At 34.3% G+C, this 15055-nt stretch overlaps 3 protein-coding genes across 5 annotated transcripts; 2 read left to right on the forward strand and 1 right to left on the reverse strand.

The window, feature by feature from the left end:
• Nucleotides 1-1456: 1456 nt before the first annotated feature.
• LOC114412869 (selenium-binding protein 2-like) lies at nucleotides 1457-6136 on the forward strand. Of its 3 annotated transcripts, XM_028376964.1 has the most exons (8): nucleotides 1457-1474; nucleotides 2742-2913; nucleotides 3199-3394; nucleotides 3557-3784; nucleotides 4143-4374; nucleotides 4601-4708; nucleotides 5057-5329; nucleotides 5575-6136. In XM_028376964.1, exons 2-8 carry the CDS (start codon nucleotides 2766-2768, stop codon nucleotides 5854-5856), a joined length of 1467 nt encoding a protein of 488 aa, XP_028232765.1. In that variant the 5' UTR covers nucleotides 1457-1474; nucleotides 2742-2765; the 3' UTR covers nucleotides 5857-6136. The 3 variants fall into 3 exon arrangements, with proteins under 3 accessions (XP_028232765.1, XP_028232764.1, XP_028232766.1); XM_028376963.1 differs by lacking the exon at nucleotides 1457-1474 and having other exon boundaries at nucleotides 2682-2913; XM_028376965.1 differs by lacking the exons at nucleotides 1457-1474; nucleotides 2742-2913 and having other exon boundaries at nucleotides 3202-3392; nucleotides 3547-3784.
• A 2600-nt stretch (nucleotides 6137-8736) lies between these two features.
• LOC114412870 (protein RALF-like 32) lies at nucleotides 8737-9419 on the forward strand. Its single transcript, XM_028376966.1, has one exon. It carries the CDS (start codon nucleotides 8787-8789, stop codon nucleotides 9144-9146), a length of 360 nt encoding a protein of 119 aa, XP_028232767.1. The 5' UTR covers nucleotides 8737-8786; the 3' UTR covers nucleotides 9147-9419.
• A 1173-nt stretch (nucleotides 9420-10592) lies between these two features.
• Nucleotides 10593-14469, reverse strand: LOC114412871 (microfibrillar-associated protein 1-like). Its single transcript, XM_028376967.1, has 3 exons — nucleotides 14384-14469; nucleotides 12952-14190; nucleotides 10593-11256 (listed from the first exon to the last, which is right to left on the reverse strand). Exons 2-3 carry the CDS (start codon nucleotides 14145-14147, stop codon nucleotides 11142-11144), a joined length of 1311 nt encoding a protein of 436 aa, XP_028232768.1. The 5' UTR covers nucleotides 14148-14190; nucleotides 14384-14469; the 3' UTR covers nucleotides 10593-11141.
• Between the last annotated feature and the right edge of the window lie 586 nt (nucleotides 14470-15055).

Raw genomic sequence — 15055 nt, forward strand, 5'->3', positions numbered from 1 at the left:
ATTGAATATGTGGCAAATTGTGAGATACATGTGTATTGAGATATTGTGTGCATTGAGTTGTGAGTTATGAACCACACAATCACATGACCGTAAGATCCTTTAAGGACGACGAGTTAATGCACGACGAGTATTGTGATGGGAACCACTGTGGAAACCTGACAAGTTTAATCATTTTGAGGCGCGACGAGATAAAATGATTTTGAGAATAATTGAGGAGTTGTGTGTCTTGTACAGTTCATAGATAGAGTCTATATGCTAAAATGTTTTCTGGGTTGGACCTGAATTAGGAAGGAGAGACTCTGACAGACTCTTTGGAGTGTAGACCTTGGGGATAAATACACTTGGTTTAAATGTTCTTTAAAGCCTATACTTATCCAATATGGTTGGAGCGTTCTCACAAAACAAAATAACCCTGACTGATCTTCCTATGATTTTACCTAGTGAGAGTGACCTGACTTACAAGTGTGTGATCTGTCTTGTCATGTACTCCTAGGCGCCCGATGAGATTTTTCACTAACATGGTATCATATTGCATATAGGATTGAGTCTTAATATATTTGTTACATAATGCTTATATATTGATCGAATTGATTGGTTGAGTGATATTGTGTTTTGATCCATGAGTATGTGAATGATGTGAAAATGTGTGAGACTTGTAGCGTTGAGATGTGATGTTACGCGATAAGTGATGGAATGACATGAATTGTGTTAAAGTAAGTTGTATTTCATTTATATTATATGTATATCTATGTTGTCTCATTTTTCTCTATAGTTAGAAATGTGATAATTCACTCTCTGTGTGATGTTTGTGTTTAAATCCTATGATAATCTCGAACTTTGTGTTCGTGGGAATAGATAATTAGGTTGATGACTTTAAAAAACCTCGCACTAGAAGACACTGAGACATAACACTCTGATAGAATGTGACATTGAGACATGATGTTTTGAATATGTTAGTCGATTTATTTTATTCTACTACTTAACTTGAATTCTTTTGTAAACTTGAATAGTCTTATTTTGAGCTGAAAATGTTTTTGATAAATTTTATTTGATAACAGTGAAATGAATCTGAATTTTTTATTCACGTGAATTTGTTTAAGCGATCTGGAAAAAAAATTAATTTAATAAAATTTCAGATTTTTATATTTTTTTTTCTTGATTATATGTATGTCGAGATAGAGGGTTTCATAGTATTTATTTCAATTTATTTGAATTCAAGGACTAACTTGAAACTGCTGTACACTTTTTGGGACCAAATCGACCATTCAACCATAGAAGTAGGATTGGAAGGTCCTGTAACATCAACAAACATTAATCCTTTTAATGGAGAGGGAGGGTCGACAATCCATGAACGCCACAATATTCTCTAGGTCTAGTTTGCAATCCTACTTAATTGTGGTGCCTAGAGACTCTTCTTGGAGGCGGTACTGAATTTATAAACATCAATGTTAAATTCCAAGAGAAAGAAAAAAAGGTAAGAGACTCTCTTCTTTAGAGGGAGTACTTAAATGAACTCCTAAAATTTGCCTAGTATCATATAGACCGATTCAAAACATTTGTCTTCTTTACTTGTTTTATTTTCAGTTTCAGTAATTAAAAAAAGAGCATATTAGTGCGAAAGTATCTCTTTTAAGTAAGAATTTTTTTTTGCTCCTGCTAATTTTTGTAGTTGACGTGTATTTTTCAATTGAAGAGAGTGAAAAGGAGACAAGTAAAATAAAAGATGATTTTATTCCAATGTGGATACAATTGATTTGAGAAAATGTTTGAAACTACTCTATGTGGTAAATAAACTGGAGGTTTTCTAAACCTCTGAATTAGTGAAGTTTCAAATTCGACGGAGTTACTGGACTTGAATCTTAGTATAATTAACGTAATTAGTATTTCTTCGAGGCAGTTGACATACTATGTAATAAATCTATATTTTACGGATTGGAATTTGTAATTCAAATGTGGTGTTTTAATTTTTTATGTTAAGGAATGTAAGACAATGATCAAATAAACTGTGATTTTTATTTGAATATTAACTTGTAAAATAGAAAATAGAAGGAAAAGTTTTCCTTTGACTTTTTAAATTGGAAAATGCTCCACGTCTTGGGTTTTTTCCCCCTTGTTGCCCAACAGCACAATCTTATTATTCATCCGTTGGGAATTTTGGTTTTAATTTACAGTCTTATTATTCATCCGTTGGGAATTTTAGTTTTTTCTGGTTTCATATAATTGAGAATATGTTATGTCTGCTTTGTGAATTACCATTTTTTCCGAACTTGCATACTAATCTTGGTTAGCAGTTTAGCACTAAAAAGCATGTTATATGCATTATATAAATTATAATTACTTTGAAATTACTGAAGGAGAAGGGAATCTTATAAGATATTTATCTACGGAACTAGGAAACAAAAAATCTTTCAATGTCCCTGAAAGATTAGAAGGAAGAATTTTTCTTTGGCATTTTGATTGGAAAATGTTACACTTCTGGTCATTCTTTTATTTATTTATTATTATTTGTTTATTTATTTTTGTCCAAATAGCTGGGTCATATTCAAAACTTCGGTTTTTCTTTCAAGCTTCGGAATAATGTTAGTGTAATTTGTGACTTTTGATAAAGCCAAACAAGTAACTTTTGTTCTTATTTTCATGTGACCTGTAACAGTCAGTAATAGAACCTATAACTTGACTTACTCTTCCTTGAGTTCATTTTTCTTCATCATCATCACTCTCATCTTCTTCTTCTTTTCAAGATAACATCTCTGAAGTGATCTTTCATGGAGAGAGAGATTGAACATTGTGACAAGGTGATGAGCCAAAGCAGCATGGATGCTTGTCCCAAATCAGGGCCTGGTTATGCTTCACCACTAGCAGCCATTTCTGGTCCCAGAGAGACTCTCCTTTATGTCACTGCTATCTACTCAGGTAACAAAAACTTCTTCTTGTGTCTCTATAGGTCTGAAAATGCCAATTCAGCTTCATTGGAAGAATAGATAGGCATTAAGCAGAGATATGAAGATGGTTTCTAACTTTGTTGTTAGAAACATATGATTTAATATGACAGGCTAATAGGTAAAAGATACATGTAGAATATCTATCTCTTTTTAGTGCAATGCATGTAGACTTGGTGCAGTTTAAACAACTTCTGTCAAAACGCGTAGTTTGGTGATTTTATTTATATATTGGTGATGAATATTCAATTTAATACAGGAACAGGAAGGGATAAGCCTGACTTTCTGGCCACAGTGGATGTGGATCCAAGCTCTCCAACGTATTCAAAAGTTATCCATAGGCTACCTGTACCTTATTTAGGTGATGAACTGCACCATTTTGGGTGGAATTCATGCAGCTCTTGCTATGGAGATCCAACAGCAGTTCGGCGATATCTGATTTTGCCTTCACTGGTGTAAGACACCACTAAACAGTCACTTTGGATTTACTTGCACGCGTATGCGCATGTACACACACATACACAAACACTGACAAGGTTCAAGAAGTTCACTGTTACGTAAGACATCGGTTTTCTTGAAACAAAATCCTTATTTAAGTCAGCTTTAGCATATTTCAGATCAGGCCGCATTTATGTGGTTGACACAAAAGCAAATCCAAGGTCTCCATCTTTGCACAAAGTTGTTGAGCCAGAAGACATTATAAGTAAGACTGGATTAGCTTATGCACACACATCTCATTGCCTTGCTTCTGGTGACGTGTTGATCTCATTTCTTGGAGACAAAGATGGAAATGCAGAAGGAAGTGGATTTCTTCTCCTTGATCATGAATTTAATTTGAAAGGAAGGTACCCTTTTATAGATTAGATTGAGAAATGCAAGAATGCATGTTGGGATGTCAAAATGCTCTTAAACTACCAATTCCTATTCATTATCGCATGCATTTGGTTTCTGATTTTATATGAGATGTAATTTTAATTGCTCTTCCAACATCGATTAACAGTCTACATGGAAAATGGTGCAATCATAAATTGAGAATTTACCACTATGCTTAGAAATGACAAAAGTTTTGCAAAATGTGGAATCATTAAATAATTGTTTAATGGCAGCATATTCAACAAAAGTTCTACGAATCTGATGAAATAGTTACCATTTCAGTGGATTATTTTCTAGTTATTAGTTTGTATCTTGGCACACATTTGTTAGGTGGGAGAAACCTGGGCACAGTCCATCATTTGGGTATGACTTCTGGTACCAACCACAGCATAAGACTATGATTAGCTCATCATGGGGTGCTCCTGCTGCTTTCACCAAAGGTTTTAATTTACAGCATGTCTCTGATGGTCTTTATGGGAGGCATCTACATGTATACAGCTGGCCTGGGGGTGAACTGAGACAAACATTGGACCTTGGTGAGTCAGGGCTTCTACCCTTGGAGGTACATTGTTTAAAATCTGGAGTTATTTCCACCAGTTATAATGCATTTTATGGTATTTTTTGGTTTTTTTTTTTGTTTTTGCTGTAATTGAAGCTATTATGTTAATGTACTTGTGATTTAATCATAAATATGTTTGTCCTTTGCTACATTTTTTCTCTCTAGCTTGTACTTGTGAAGTATTATGTGAAAGGTGAGATAATTTGTAAGCAACTTGTCCGAAATGCAGGTAAGATTTCTGCATGATCCTTCTAAAGATACAGGTTTCGTTGGGTGTGCATTGTCAAGTAACATGGTACGCTTTTTCAAGACTGAAGATGAATCATGGAGTCATGAGGTACATAAAAAGTATATAGTCAAAAATCAATCCCTAAATTATAGGAGAATCACAACATCTCATTAATCGGAAGGTTTACATTCAGCTATTCTATTTTTATTTCATTCCTGTAATTTTGGGATTCCTAGTTCTTGAAATATCTTATTTATCATTTCTTTTTTTTCCTTCATTTTTTCTATATATTGCATCTGTGCTCATATGAAATAATAGAGACTATATAATTTTCTTCATACTCTACTCTATTCATAATATTCATACTCATTTTGTAAAGTAGTCTGGCTAGTGTTTGTGCAGCTTCAACCAAGGCATAATGATCAATAATACTTACAGACTAGACTGACTTTGCAGGTTGCAATATCAGTGAAACCATTGAAAGTGCAAAACTGGATTCTTCCAGAAATGCCAGGGCTTATAACTGATTTTCTGATATCTCTCGATGATCGGTTTCTGTACTTTGTGAATTGGCTTCATGGTGATATAAGACAATATAACATTGAGGACCCTAAAAATCCTGTACGGACTGGCCAAGTATGGGTTGGGGGACTGCTACAGAAAGGAAGCCCTATAGTAGCTATAACTGAAGATGGTAATACTTGGCATTCTGATGTTCCAGACATCCTGGTTAGTGCAGTTTAACTTTTGAATTAGTGATTCTAGTGTTATGCTTCTTGCATCTCACTTGTTTGGAGTTGATTGGTTCTTAGATGTAGTAGATATAATAGACTTGTGCATTAGATTGGTGCCTTAAATTTTTTGGTCACTTTTGTATTTTATCTTATGTGATGCTTAAACGTGGTACATAATTGCACTCATAATTTTGACCCTTTAGTGGTTTAAGGTGAAGAGATCAAAATTTTAATTTTCAGGGAAATAAGTTGAGAGCTGGCCCTCAGATGATTCAGTTGAGTTTGGATGGTAAGCGGCTATATGTTACAAACTCACTCTTCAGTGCATGGGATAAACAATTTTATCCAGAGCTTGTAGAGAAAGGATCCCACATGTTACAGATTGATGTTGATACTGAAAATGGTGGTCTGAAAATTAACCCTAACTTTTTTGTTGACTTTGGAGCTGAGCCTGGAGGTTCCTGCCTTGCACATGAGATGAGATATCCTGGTGGTGACTGCACTTCAGATATATGGATTTGATAGCTATGCCACTTGAGGCCAGGCTACAAGCAATATCCATGTGAATAAATTCCTTAGTCCTAGAATGAATAGAGGTGGGCTAATGTTATAAATAAATAATAGATGCATATGCATGATGGTTTCATTGTAATAAAGTTATATTTTCATGTAGTTTTCAGTACTTCCTCATTTACATCTTCCTAAACAGAGTTCTCTGTAAAATAAATCTTGCTCACCTCCAAAACTTGGGTCTCCTGATCGAGTAAATCTATTGGAGTAACATTCTAGATTAATGGCCTTACTTAGGATTCTATGATTTTCATTCACCTCATGAATGTGCTGCACCTTCTTATGTTGCTTGTTCCCATTTGAATGCATTTGAAATCACAACCCAACCAAATCATTTCGTTGTGAATTGTGATTGTCAGATGGTAACTTGACGGGCGCCTTGGTCATATATGTATTTTTGTAGACTGTAATGATTCATTCTAATTAGGAATCCACCTATTTTGAAAATGACTGGCTCATTTGGATTGACTTTTGGAAAGAACCTCTGTTTGCTAATAAGTGGAATTATCTTATAATGACAACAATACCATCACTTAAACGCCGAAGTTAAAATAAATGAGATTGAACAACATTATTATAGAATCAACTTTCTAGTTAGAGAAAAGTTGTGTGCAAAATAAAGTAGTTGAAGGTGAACCTATTCATTATGCCTTATTCCGTGACCACCTCCAATGGTTCTCATTTCTCATTTTTCAAGTATTAGCACCATAAATGGACAGACTTAACCCCAAAATCAGTACCAGAAAATGTAATGATTTGTGAGGATTGAAGCAGTAAGCTTTTGTGAAGGGTGGAAATGGAGTCTCAAAATCATGCTAAAAATGCAAACAAGTACATTATTATGGAATTTACCAAGCGCAACATAGCACCATGTAGCAAAAACTGCGTACTGCCATCATCAAATCCTTACAACAGAGGATGCTCCAGGATATGCAAATGCAGAAAATGAAGTCTTCAGTTCGTTCAATGGGAAGAATAAGGAAATCATATACCTATTTTTCATCTTCTATATTTATGCAGTCATACTATGATGAATTGAAGAGTGCTTTCCTGGCCATGTGTGTTGTTTTGGCTTCTGCTTTGTAAACACAAGACAATAATACAGGATCAAATAATAAACTGCATAATGACATGAAGTTCAATATCTTTCTTTGAAGCTAAAAAAAATTGTTATAGCTTGTAGCTACTTTTGTTGTCCCACAAATGTGTGACATGGAGTAATTTTTGCATATATTCGTAATATTCATTTTGTGGACTCGATAGTCTACATCTATTTTATGAAATGTACTGAATCCAACATCAAATCCCTTTGTCCCACTGTACAAAAAAACTCTGATCATTTGAACCTACTAAATGAATACAAACTGGGTCCATAAACAAAAATTGTTGTTTCCTACGTGCAAAAAAAAAAAACAAACTTCACTACCCCATTTTGTTTTTATCATGTTAAATATATGGAAAAAAAATTATTGCCAAGTCCAAATTGCTTGCAACTATTGAAGCCTGTATTTGTCTTGATGTTAAATGAGAGTACTTATCCAAACACAGTATCAGGTTGAAACAAACTAGTTCATACTATTGATGGGAAATGCTTCCAAGAATGCTATGCAAGGTGTGAAGATTCAAACCTGTGCAGTGTGTGCCACTTTGTGTAATTAAACTAAAATAATAGAGGAAGAAATTAAGTAAATGCTTGGAACCATCCTTGGCTTTACAATTTCCATGAGTGCAATAATTTGAGATTGGTGTGAAAGGAGCTCAAAGTCATTGTCCTCGTTTTATTAGTGTCAAAGGAAATCCCGAAATCCATAGGGACCCCACCACAACTGTATGTTGAGGTCCATTGTCTGATAGAAGACTGAGAGTTTGGGTGGGGCAACTTCGAGGAATATGTACCAAATATTTTAGATGTATGATTATATCAACACACACCTTTGCTTCTGTTCTCTCCTTTTTCTTTTGTCATGATAATACCCTTCCTATAATCCTATTTACCTAACTCCACATTTGTTCATGTATACTTTCCTAAACGTGTGTAAGGATTTCAAATAAGAAACTTAGGTGGCACTTGGTTGGTTTGAGTGTTTTATTTTTTTAAAAGAAAATAAAAAATATGAGTGAAAATATATTTGTTTAAAATTTAGAAAATATTTTCTATTTTCAAAAATAGTCCAAAACTGAAAATAATAAATTAACACTTTTAATCTTTTTTGAATAAATAAAAACGTGACGACACTTTAGAATATTTTTTTCTCAAGTTTTTTAAATCTTGAAAATTTGAAAATAAAAATTATTATAAAAAATAAAACTAAAAAAAATACTCAAATCAAATATCACCTTATAGCTAAAACAATTAAGTAACTATTTACTCTCATCATTTTGTGCTTCCCTTTGCACATTTTTTTATGAACTTCGATTTTACCCAAGGGGGGACAAAACTAAGAACCAAAAAAATATCATCATATTCAAATGCAACAAAACCAACCACATGTTTTCTATAAATATTTTTCATTTTGGGGTACTATTATTTGGTATGGAATTTTTAATTAGTCTATATTTATAGTATACAATATACTTGGGACATATTAGAATTTTATCTTCCGAGAGCAACCTAATCTCAGTTATCTCATACATATGCAATCACTTATTAGCAGAGTGAATCAATAGTCTTCACAGAAAGAAAGAAAGAAAAACATCTGTAGCACATGGCAAATAACATAATTTCCATGTTGTCCAAAAGGTTTGGTGAAGTGCGCTCCAACAGCTTATCACTAATGCAACTTGCACCTTTTCAAAAAGGTGGTGTCATATAATCTAATATTCTCTATATAGTGCTTATTAGTGGGAGAGTGGAGGGAAGAGTGCATCCAAGAGACAGAAGAATGGCCTCAAAATCATCCACCATTAGACTTCTTTGTTTCTGCTACTTCATGCTCTTCAGCTTTATGCATTTCAGCAGCTGCACTGTGTTCTCATTGAAAAGTCATGCAAGCACATGCAATGGTTCCATAGCTGAATGCAATCAAGAAGATGAGCTGTTGATGGAGTCCGAAATAAGCCGAAGGTTTTTGGAGCAGAAGAGATCATACATTTCCAATGGAGCTTTACAGAGAGATAAACCAGTTTGTAATGGTGGTGGCTCTGGTGAAGCTTATAGTAAAACTGGAGGGTGTCTTCCTCCACCCTCAAATCCTCAAAATAGAGGCTGCTCTAAGTATTATCGTTGTAGGTCTGACTCTTGATTGCATCTTCATGCAAACATCTTTAAGGGTGTTCATGAATCATGCCTTTTCACATAATCTTTAAGTTGTCCATTAAATTTGATGGTAATTTACTTTTGAATTTGAAGTTGTATGAAAATTTCCAAAAGGTTCTCTAATAACTAATACTGTGAATGAAGAATTCTTATTCTGTGGTCGTAGGTAATCAATTCTGAATAAGTGAATTTTAAGTGCAATAGCCAAAGATCAACTGCTATGATTGTATCAATAATCTTTTTTCTTTTTATCTCCCAACTCTTTCTTTGTTCCATTATGCTAGATGGAATTTGATTTTTTTCTACTTTGTGGGGGGAATATTTTTGTAATGCTTATAATACAACCATAAGCTATAATGCCATATGGAATAGACTTGGTAATGTTATAAGCGTAGACATCAGCCATCAATTGCAATATACACTCCTTAAAAAAAAATACGTGGAATACATGTATGATAAGTGAATACAATATGAAGCTTTTAATTACAAATAAAATGCGAAAATGGTTCAGTAATTGTCAAGAATCTAATAACTAACACAGAAAATTGAAGCATGTTACAGAAGCCATATGAAACAAATTGGATTAAAAAGGTAAATCAATTGGCTAGGCAATATCAGACCAAACTTATCTACATGTGAAGAAAGGCAAATATGAAATACTTATATGACAAGTGGTGCTCGAATATAACGAATCTAAACATATATGAATGATTCAGCAACTCAACTTTTCCAGAAAGACACATGAACAAACTCGCAGCAACAACAGCAGTCAACGCACTCTCTTGAGAAAATTTGATGTAAAAAATGAAGGATAAAAATGTATTTATATTTTTACCTAAATATTATTTATTTGCCTCATGCAACTCAGTGAATAAAAGTGTTCAAGCCAGTGGAAGATAGATTCCGTTCTTCTTATCTTATTTGGCTCAAATGTATTTTGGGTCTTTTATGTTGTCATTTCTCAAATTTGTTTCTCTCATTCTTTTTTCACAAATTTGATCATTTAATTATTTTAATAGTGCAATTTTAATTTATGTATTAATTTGACATCCAATATTTAGCAAAAACATCAATATGACGCTTCTGCACATCTACTTCAATAAATATCAGATTAATGGATGAAATTATACAAGTAAAATTGTAGGATCAAATTGACAAGAAAAAATGGAGACCAAATTTAAGAAATGAAAATAATAAGAGACCAAAGTGTAATTTATTTCCATTTGTCCTTTCACTCTTTGATTTATGATGCGGATCCTATAAAATACGCCCTTCTCTCCTGAAATTTGCTCTTTTAAAAATTTATTTTGGATGGACCTCATATTTAACTTATTAGATTATATATAGCCCAAAAAAATTAGAGAAATTTTTTTGGATTAATATAAGTATGATTTAATTTGTCAAAAAACTCCTATAAACAAACAAGCAGCGGTTTGAATAAATAACTCTCAATATGCCCCTTTGTTCAGCTAGAAGATTATCCAAACATGGAAGTTTATGCTACATTTACTAGTGTACTGGTACGCCAATTGACACCATCAATTCAGTGTCACTCTTGGGAGTTCCAGTCAGTATCGAAGTTGCACATATAAATGATCTTAGTTTGAAAAAGAGTGGCTCCTAAAGCATCAACATAGGCAGCAAACTCAATTAAATCCTCATAGCCAGGCAGTAATTAAGTCAAAATGATGACAAAACAAAGAAAGGAAGACATAGTCATTAGGCTGGGCTGGCAGGACTCTAAATCAGCTATGATTCATTAACTGGGGAAGAATATCCAGATAAAGTAGTGCTGAATTCTCGTCACAATTGCCTTCCATGGTCCACAACATACACGCTCCAACCGTGATGAACTACTTTACGTTCTGTTTAAGACAGAACACAATCATACATAGGACAAGGACATATCTACTCTGGTATTTCTCCAAAGTCTAATAACTGAAAGGATGATATCTTCATGCATACTTTTGTAACTTCAAGTTCATCGAGATTCCCAATCCTTTAATTTCCTGCTTCCTTTAGGTTTCACTATAGGTGCGTTCATTGCTGCCATTTTGTCATTATACTTTGCACGAAGTGGATCATTGTAAGTCCACCTGCATTACAATTCAACAATAACAAGAAAATCAGAGCATAATATTGCAGCAGTCAATATATAAGCATAAAAGGCTCATTGCAGTAGTATTAAAGAAACCCTTTTTTCAAGGGAAGGGTTGGTTGCACATTAAGAAAAATGAATTTTCCTCTAATCAATGCATTAACCAACTCCAAATTCTCGGCAAGGGAGATAGATAGATCCGAACAAGAAAAGTAAGATGCCGAAAGCCAATGCAAAAATTTCTTTGATAATGCAGAGAATGCTACCTAAACATAATAAACCCCATTATTCCAAAGATGATTATCAATATGTGATAACATGACTGCAAGCCTATCAATCCACAATGCATGATAAAATCCAGGTGTGATAAAAAATTGTGTAGACTCCTTTTGTTGTAATAAAATCAGAAGAATGGCCGAATCAATTTAACAAGTTACATCAACATCCAACACATAAACAGAATCAATCATAAAAGTAGCATTTCAGATGTTCTCAGAACAGAGAATATACCTTAATCTATAAATTAAAATAGAATCATAACTTCTATATGTTATGTTATCCTCTCAACTTCACAAATTACAAGCAAGCAAATGACAAAAGTGAAACCCAAAAGTACTATGAAAACAGATAAGCATAACTCATTAGCATGCACTTGTGTCAAGATCTCAAACCATATCAAGGGCTGCTAATATACAACTCGTTTAAATTGTGACATGCAATATGATCCCTTCTTACTACCCAGCTAAATTCACATAGAAGTTGAGGGTGTCAAGGTGAAGTTGAGAAACTAAGAAAGTTGTAAAGAATAAACTTCAAGCCAAGTACATATTTCTACAAAATGAATGCCAAAAAAAATAAAATAGGATTTGAGATGGCATAATTATGCTTACTCTAAATGAAATAAGTCTTTTAACTGTATTCCTTCCAATCAACTCTCCCTCTTGAATCTCAATCTCACCCACAATCAAATCCCTTAAAAAGCAAAATGATAGGTACCAGCAAGCTAGAAAGACTAAAACAAAGAAATTAAGCATAAAAACATTTGTATTCCAGTAACAGGTCTTAATCAAGGGAGTTCAGATCCTGGTATCTTCTGTGTACAATGGTACAAAAGAAAAAAGATTCCTAGACAGTTTCGAGAGTGTGTGGTCTCTCCCAGCCCAAGCCTAATTCCAGCCTACCTTCTACACACCCTTCTCAGGCTAATATTCTCTCTCTCTCTCCTTAGAACAAGCCCACATGCACCCCTCCCATGCTCTGCTACAGGGTTGGCAGTTGGTTATATCTCTCTCCTAAAATTGATCATGTGAACCTTTTGCCTATCCTTACATACACCTTAGTGATCTTGGGCCTTGGGGCCTCCATCACAAAACCATTCTTCATAAAAATACTTATCTCACTCTTCTGATGACAAATAGCAGCAAATTTTTTTAGATCACAAGAGAAAAAGAAATCATAAATGAACATTTCACTTTTGACATGAGCATCTCAATTTCATTCCATGAACGTAAAAGTAATGTCCAAGACCATTTTGGACCAGTGCCACAGCAGATGAACTTCATAAGTAAATGTGAACAGATATGCCAATTTTTTTTTCAAAGGATATAACAACAAAAAACTAATACCAAAGAATAGAACAAACAATCTACCACTATTCTTGAAAGATATAGAACATAGGAGAAATTGAACTTACGGGTTATTCCAATCAGTAGTATCCTCGTTGACAAGATGGGTCCACTTGGTTCTTCCACTACGACCAAAGTGCTTGACTTGCATAACCTTAGGTAATATTGTCTTGTCCATTTTATCCTCCCCAGTTGGGGCAGAGAAATCACGAGCAAAAATACCATCAGATCCAACAGTGGCAGCTCGGTCATCAGATTCATTCTGGAAGAAAGCACCTTTGTGATAATATTTCTGCATAAATCTCCATTTCTGCTTTGGTGGTGGAGCAGGTTTGGGATTCCTCCTTTCCCACTCCCTCCTCTCTTCCTCTGTCATGTTTCTCACCTTCTCAATCTCTTCCTTTTCTTTCAACATTGCCTCCCGATCCTCCCTATCCCTCTTGATCCTACCAATCTCTCTCACTTTCCAAGCTTCATATTCTTCTGCCTCATTGACTTCATCATCAGTATCCACATCAGCAATGTTGGCCTCCATTTCCAAGTTTTTCTGGATTTCTTCATCCTTTCGGATCTCCTCAACAACAATCTGCTTTGTCTCAATCCTCCGTTCCTCCAATCTCCTTTTCCTTTTATCCTCAAGAGCCAGCTCCTCAGCCTCAAGACGCTCACGCTCCGCGATGGTATCTCTCTCGGACTTGGGAACAAACACAGGCTTCACCATAGCCACTCCAGTATATTCCTCATCGGAGTCAGTCTCGTACTCAGATTCCTCCTCCTCCTCCTCTTCTTCTTCCTCCTCTTCCTCTTCCTGAGGAAGCGCCTCTTCCTGCTCTCTTTGAAGCAACTTCTCTTTAATCAGCCTCCTTCTTTCCGCCAAAGCGTTCTCATCTTCTTCTTCAAACTCCAACCATTCCTGCCTCCTGGCCTCCTCTTCAATGGTGGAAACAATTTCAGCCTGGCGAATGCGGCGATGATCAGCTCGGACCTCCTCACGGTTATCTATCCGGCTCTGAGCCAAACGGCGGAGCCTACGATCATCTTTTCTGACAATAGCAGTATCTTCTTGGTGACGAGGAAAGGCTTTCTCCAGGGCAGCTTCCCTGGAGGGTCTAATATCGGCGGGGGCAGCATCTTCGTTCTCATCATCAGCCCATTCAGGAACTTTACCAGGCCAATAACGCTTAACTTTAGTTTGGCCAATTTTACCTCTGAGCTTATCCCTAACTGCTATCACAGTATCACTAACACCCGCTGTCACCGACATCCTTCTTCCTCAATTGATTTTCGATTCCCTTCTCAGCCAAACCCTATTTTGCACAACACAGAAACAGGTGATTTCAGATTAAATGAAAAGCAAAATAAATAAATGAATGAATGAAGAAACACGGAAGGATCAATGGTGAATGATAAATTTCGATATGCGAAACATTCGAAGGGTTTGGGTTCAAAAGACTAACAGTTGAATAGAAGAAAGGGACGAGAGAAGTTTGAAGGACTTACGATTACAGCGACCGGAAGGAACCCTCTCTCTCCCGTTCCGCCCAAACCCAGCTTCTCCTGTCAAATTTATTTAATTAAATCTGTACATTTTTATTTGTTTGGTTTAATATTTTGCTACTTAAATATTTTTTTTATACTATGTAAATGACATGTTTATACGAATATTATGTTTTTATTAACTATTAACTGATAATAATAATAATAATAATAATGATAATAATTTTTTAAAGTTAAATATATAAACACTGAAGCTAATAAAAAATTGAAGGAATATCGTATTTATTAAAACTGATAATAATTTTAAAAAAATTCTGACATTTAAAATTTATTATTATTATTATAAAAGATATTTAAATTTTATATTTTGGAATTGTATGTAATATTTTTTAATTTTAGCATATTATTAACTAATATATATTCATTTGTTTATCATACAAGATAAATATTTACTTTTCTATAGTTAAAATTTATAATAAAATAATTTTAAAATATAATCCTTATTATTTCTAGTTAGGAGTAAAAAAATATTCACTAAGCTATGTATTTTGAAAAAAAATACGTCAATGACCAATCTATCTTTTTTCAGCTTTTTTATTTATTTGAACATAAGCATGATTACTAAATTATAATTTTTTATTAAAAACAAAACACAAATTTGTCCGCATTTTATTT

The sequence above is a fragment of the Glycine soja genome, chromosome 5, assembly GCF_004193775.1.
Source record: "Glycine soja cultivar W05 chromosome 5, ASM419377v2, whole genome shotgun sequence".
Taxonomy (NCBI): Eukaryota; Viridiplantae; Streptophyta; class Magnoliopsida; order Fabales; family Fabaceae; genus Glycine; species Glycine soja.

What these genes read in the sequence shown, in the direction of transcription:
- LOC114412869 (XM_028376964.1), top strand. Translation starts at nt 2,766, where the DNA reads ATGGAGAGAGAGATTGAACATTGTGACAAGGTGATGAGCCAAAGCAGC. An exon ending in CTGATTTTGCCTTCACTGGT is followed by an intron (nt 3,395 to 3,556) that starts GTAAGACACCAC and finishes AGCATATTTCAG; the next exon opens with ATCAGGCCGCATTTATGTGG. An exon ending in CTGATGTTCCAGACATCCTG is followed by an intron (nt 5,330 to 5,574) that starts GTTAGTGCAGTT and finishes TTTAATTTTCAG; the next exon opens with GGAAATAAGTTGAGAGCTGG.
- LOC114412870 (XM_028376966.1), top strand. Translation starts at nt 8,787, where the DNA reads ATGGCCTCAAAATCATCCACCATTAGACTTCTTTGTTTCTGCTACTTC.
- LOC114412871 (XM_028376967.1), bottom strand. Translation starts at nt 14,147, where the DNA reads ATGTCGGTGACAGCGGGTGTTAGTGATACTGTGATAGCAGTTAGGGAT. An exon ending in ACTACTGATTGGAATAACCC is followed by an intron (nt 11,257 to 12,951) that starts GTAAGTTCAATT and finishes ATTGTAATGCAG; the next exon opens with GTGGACTTACAATGATCCAC.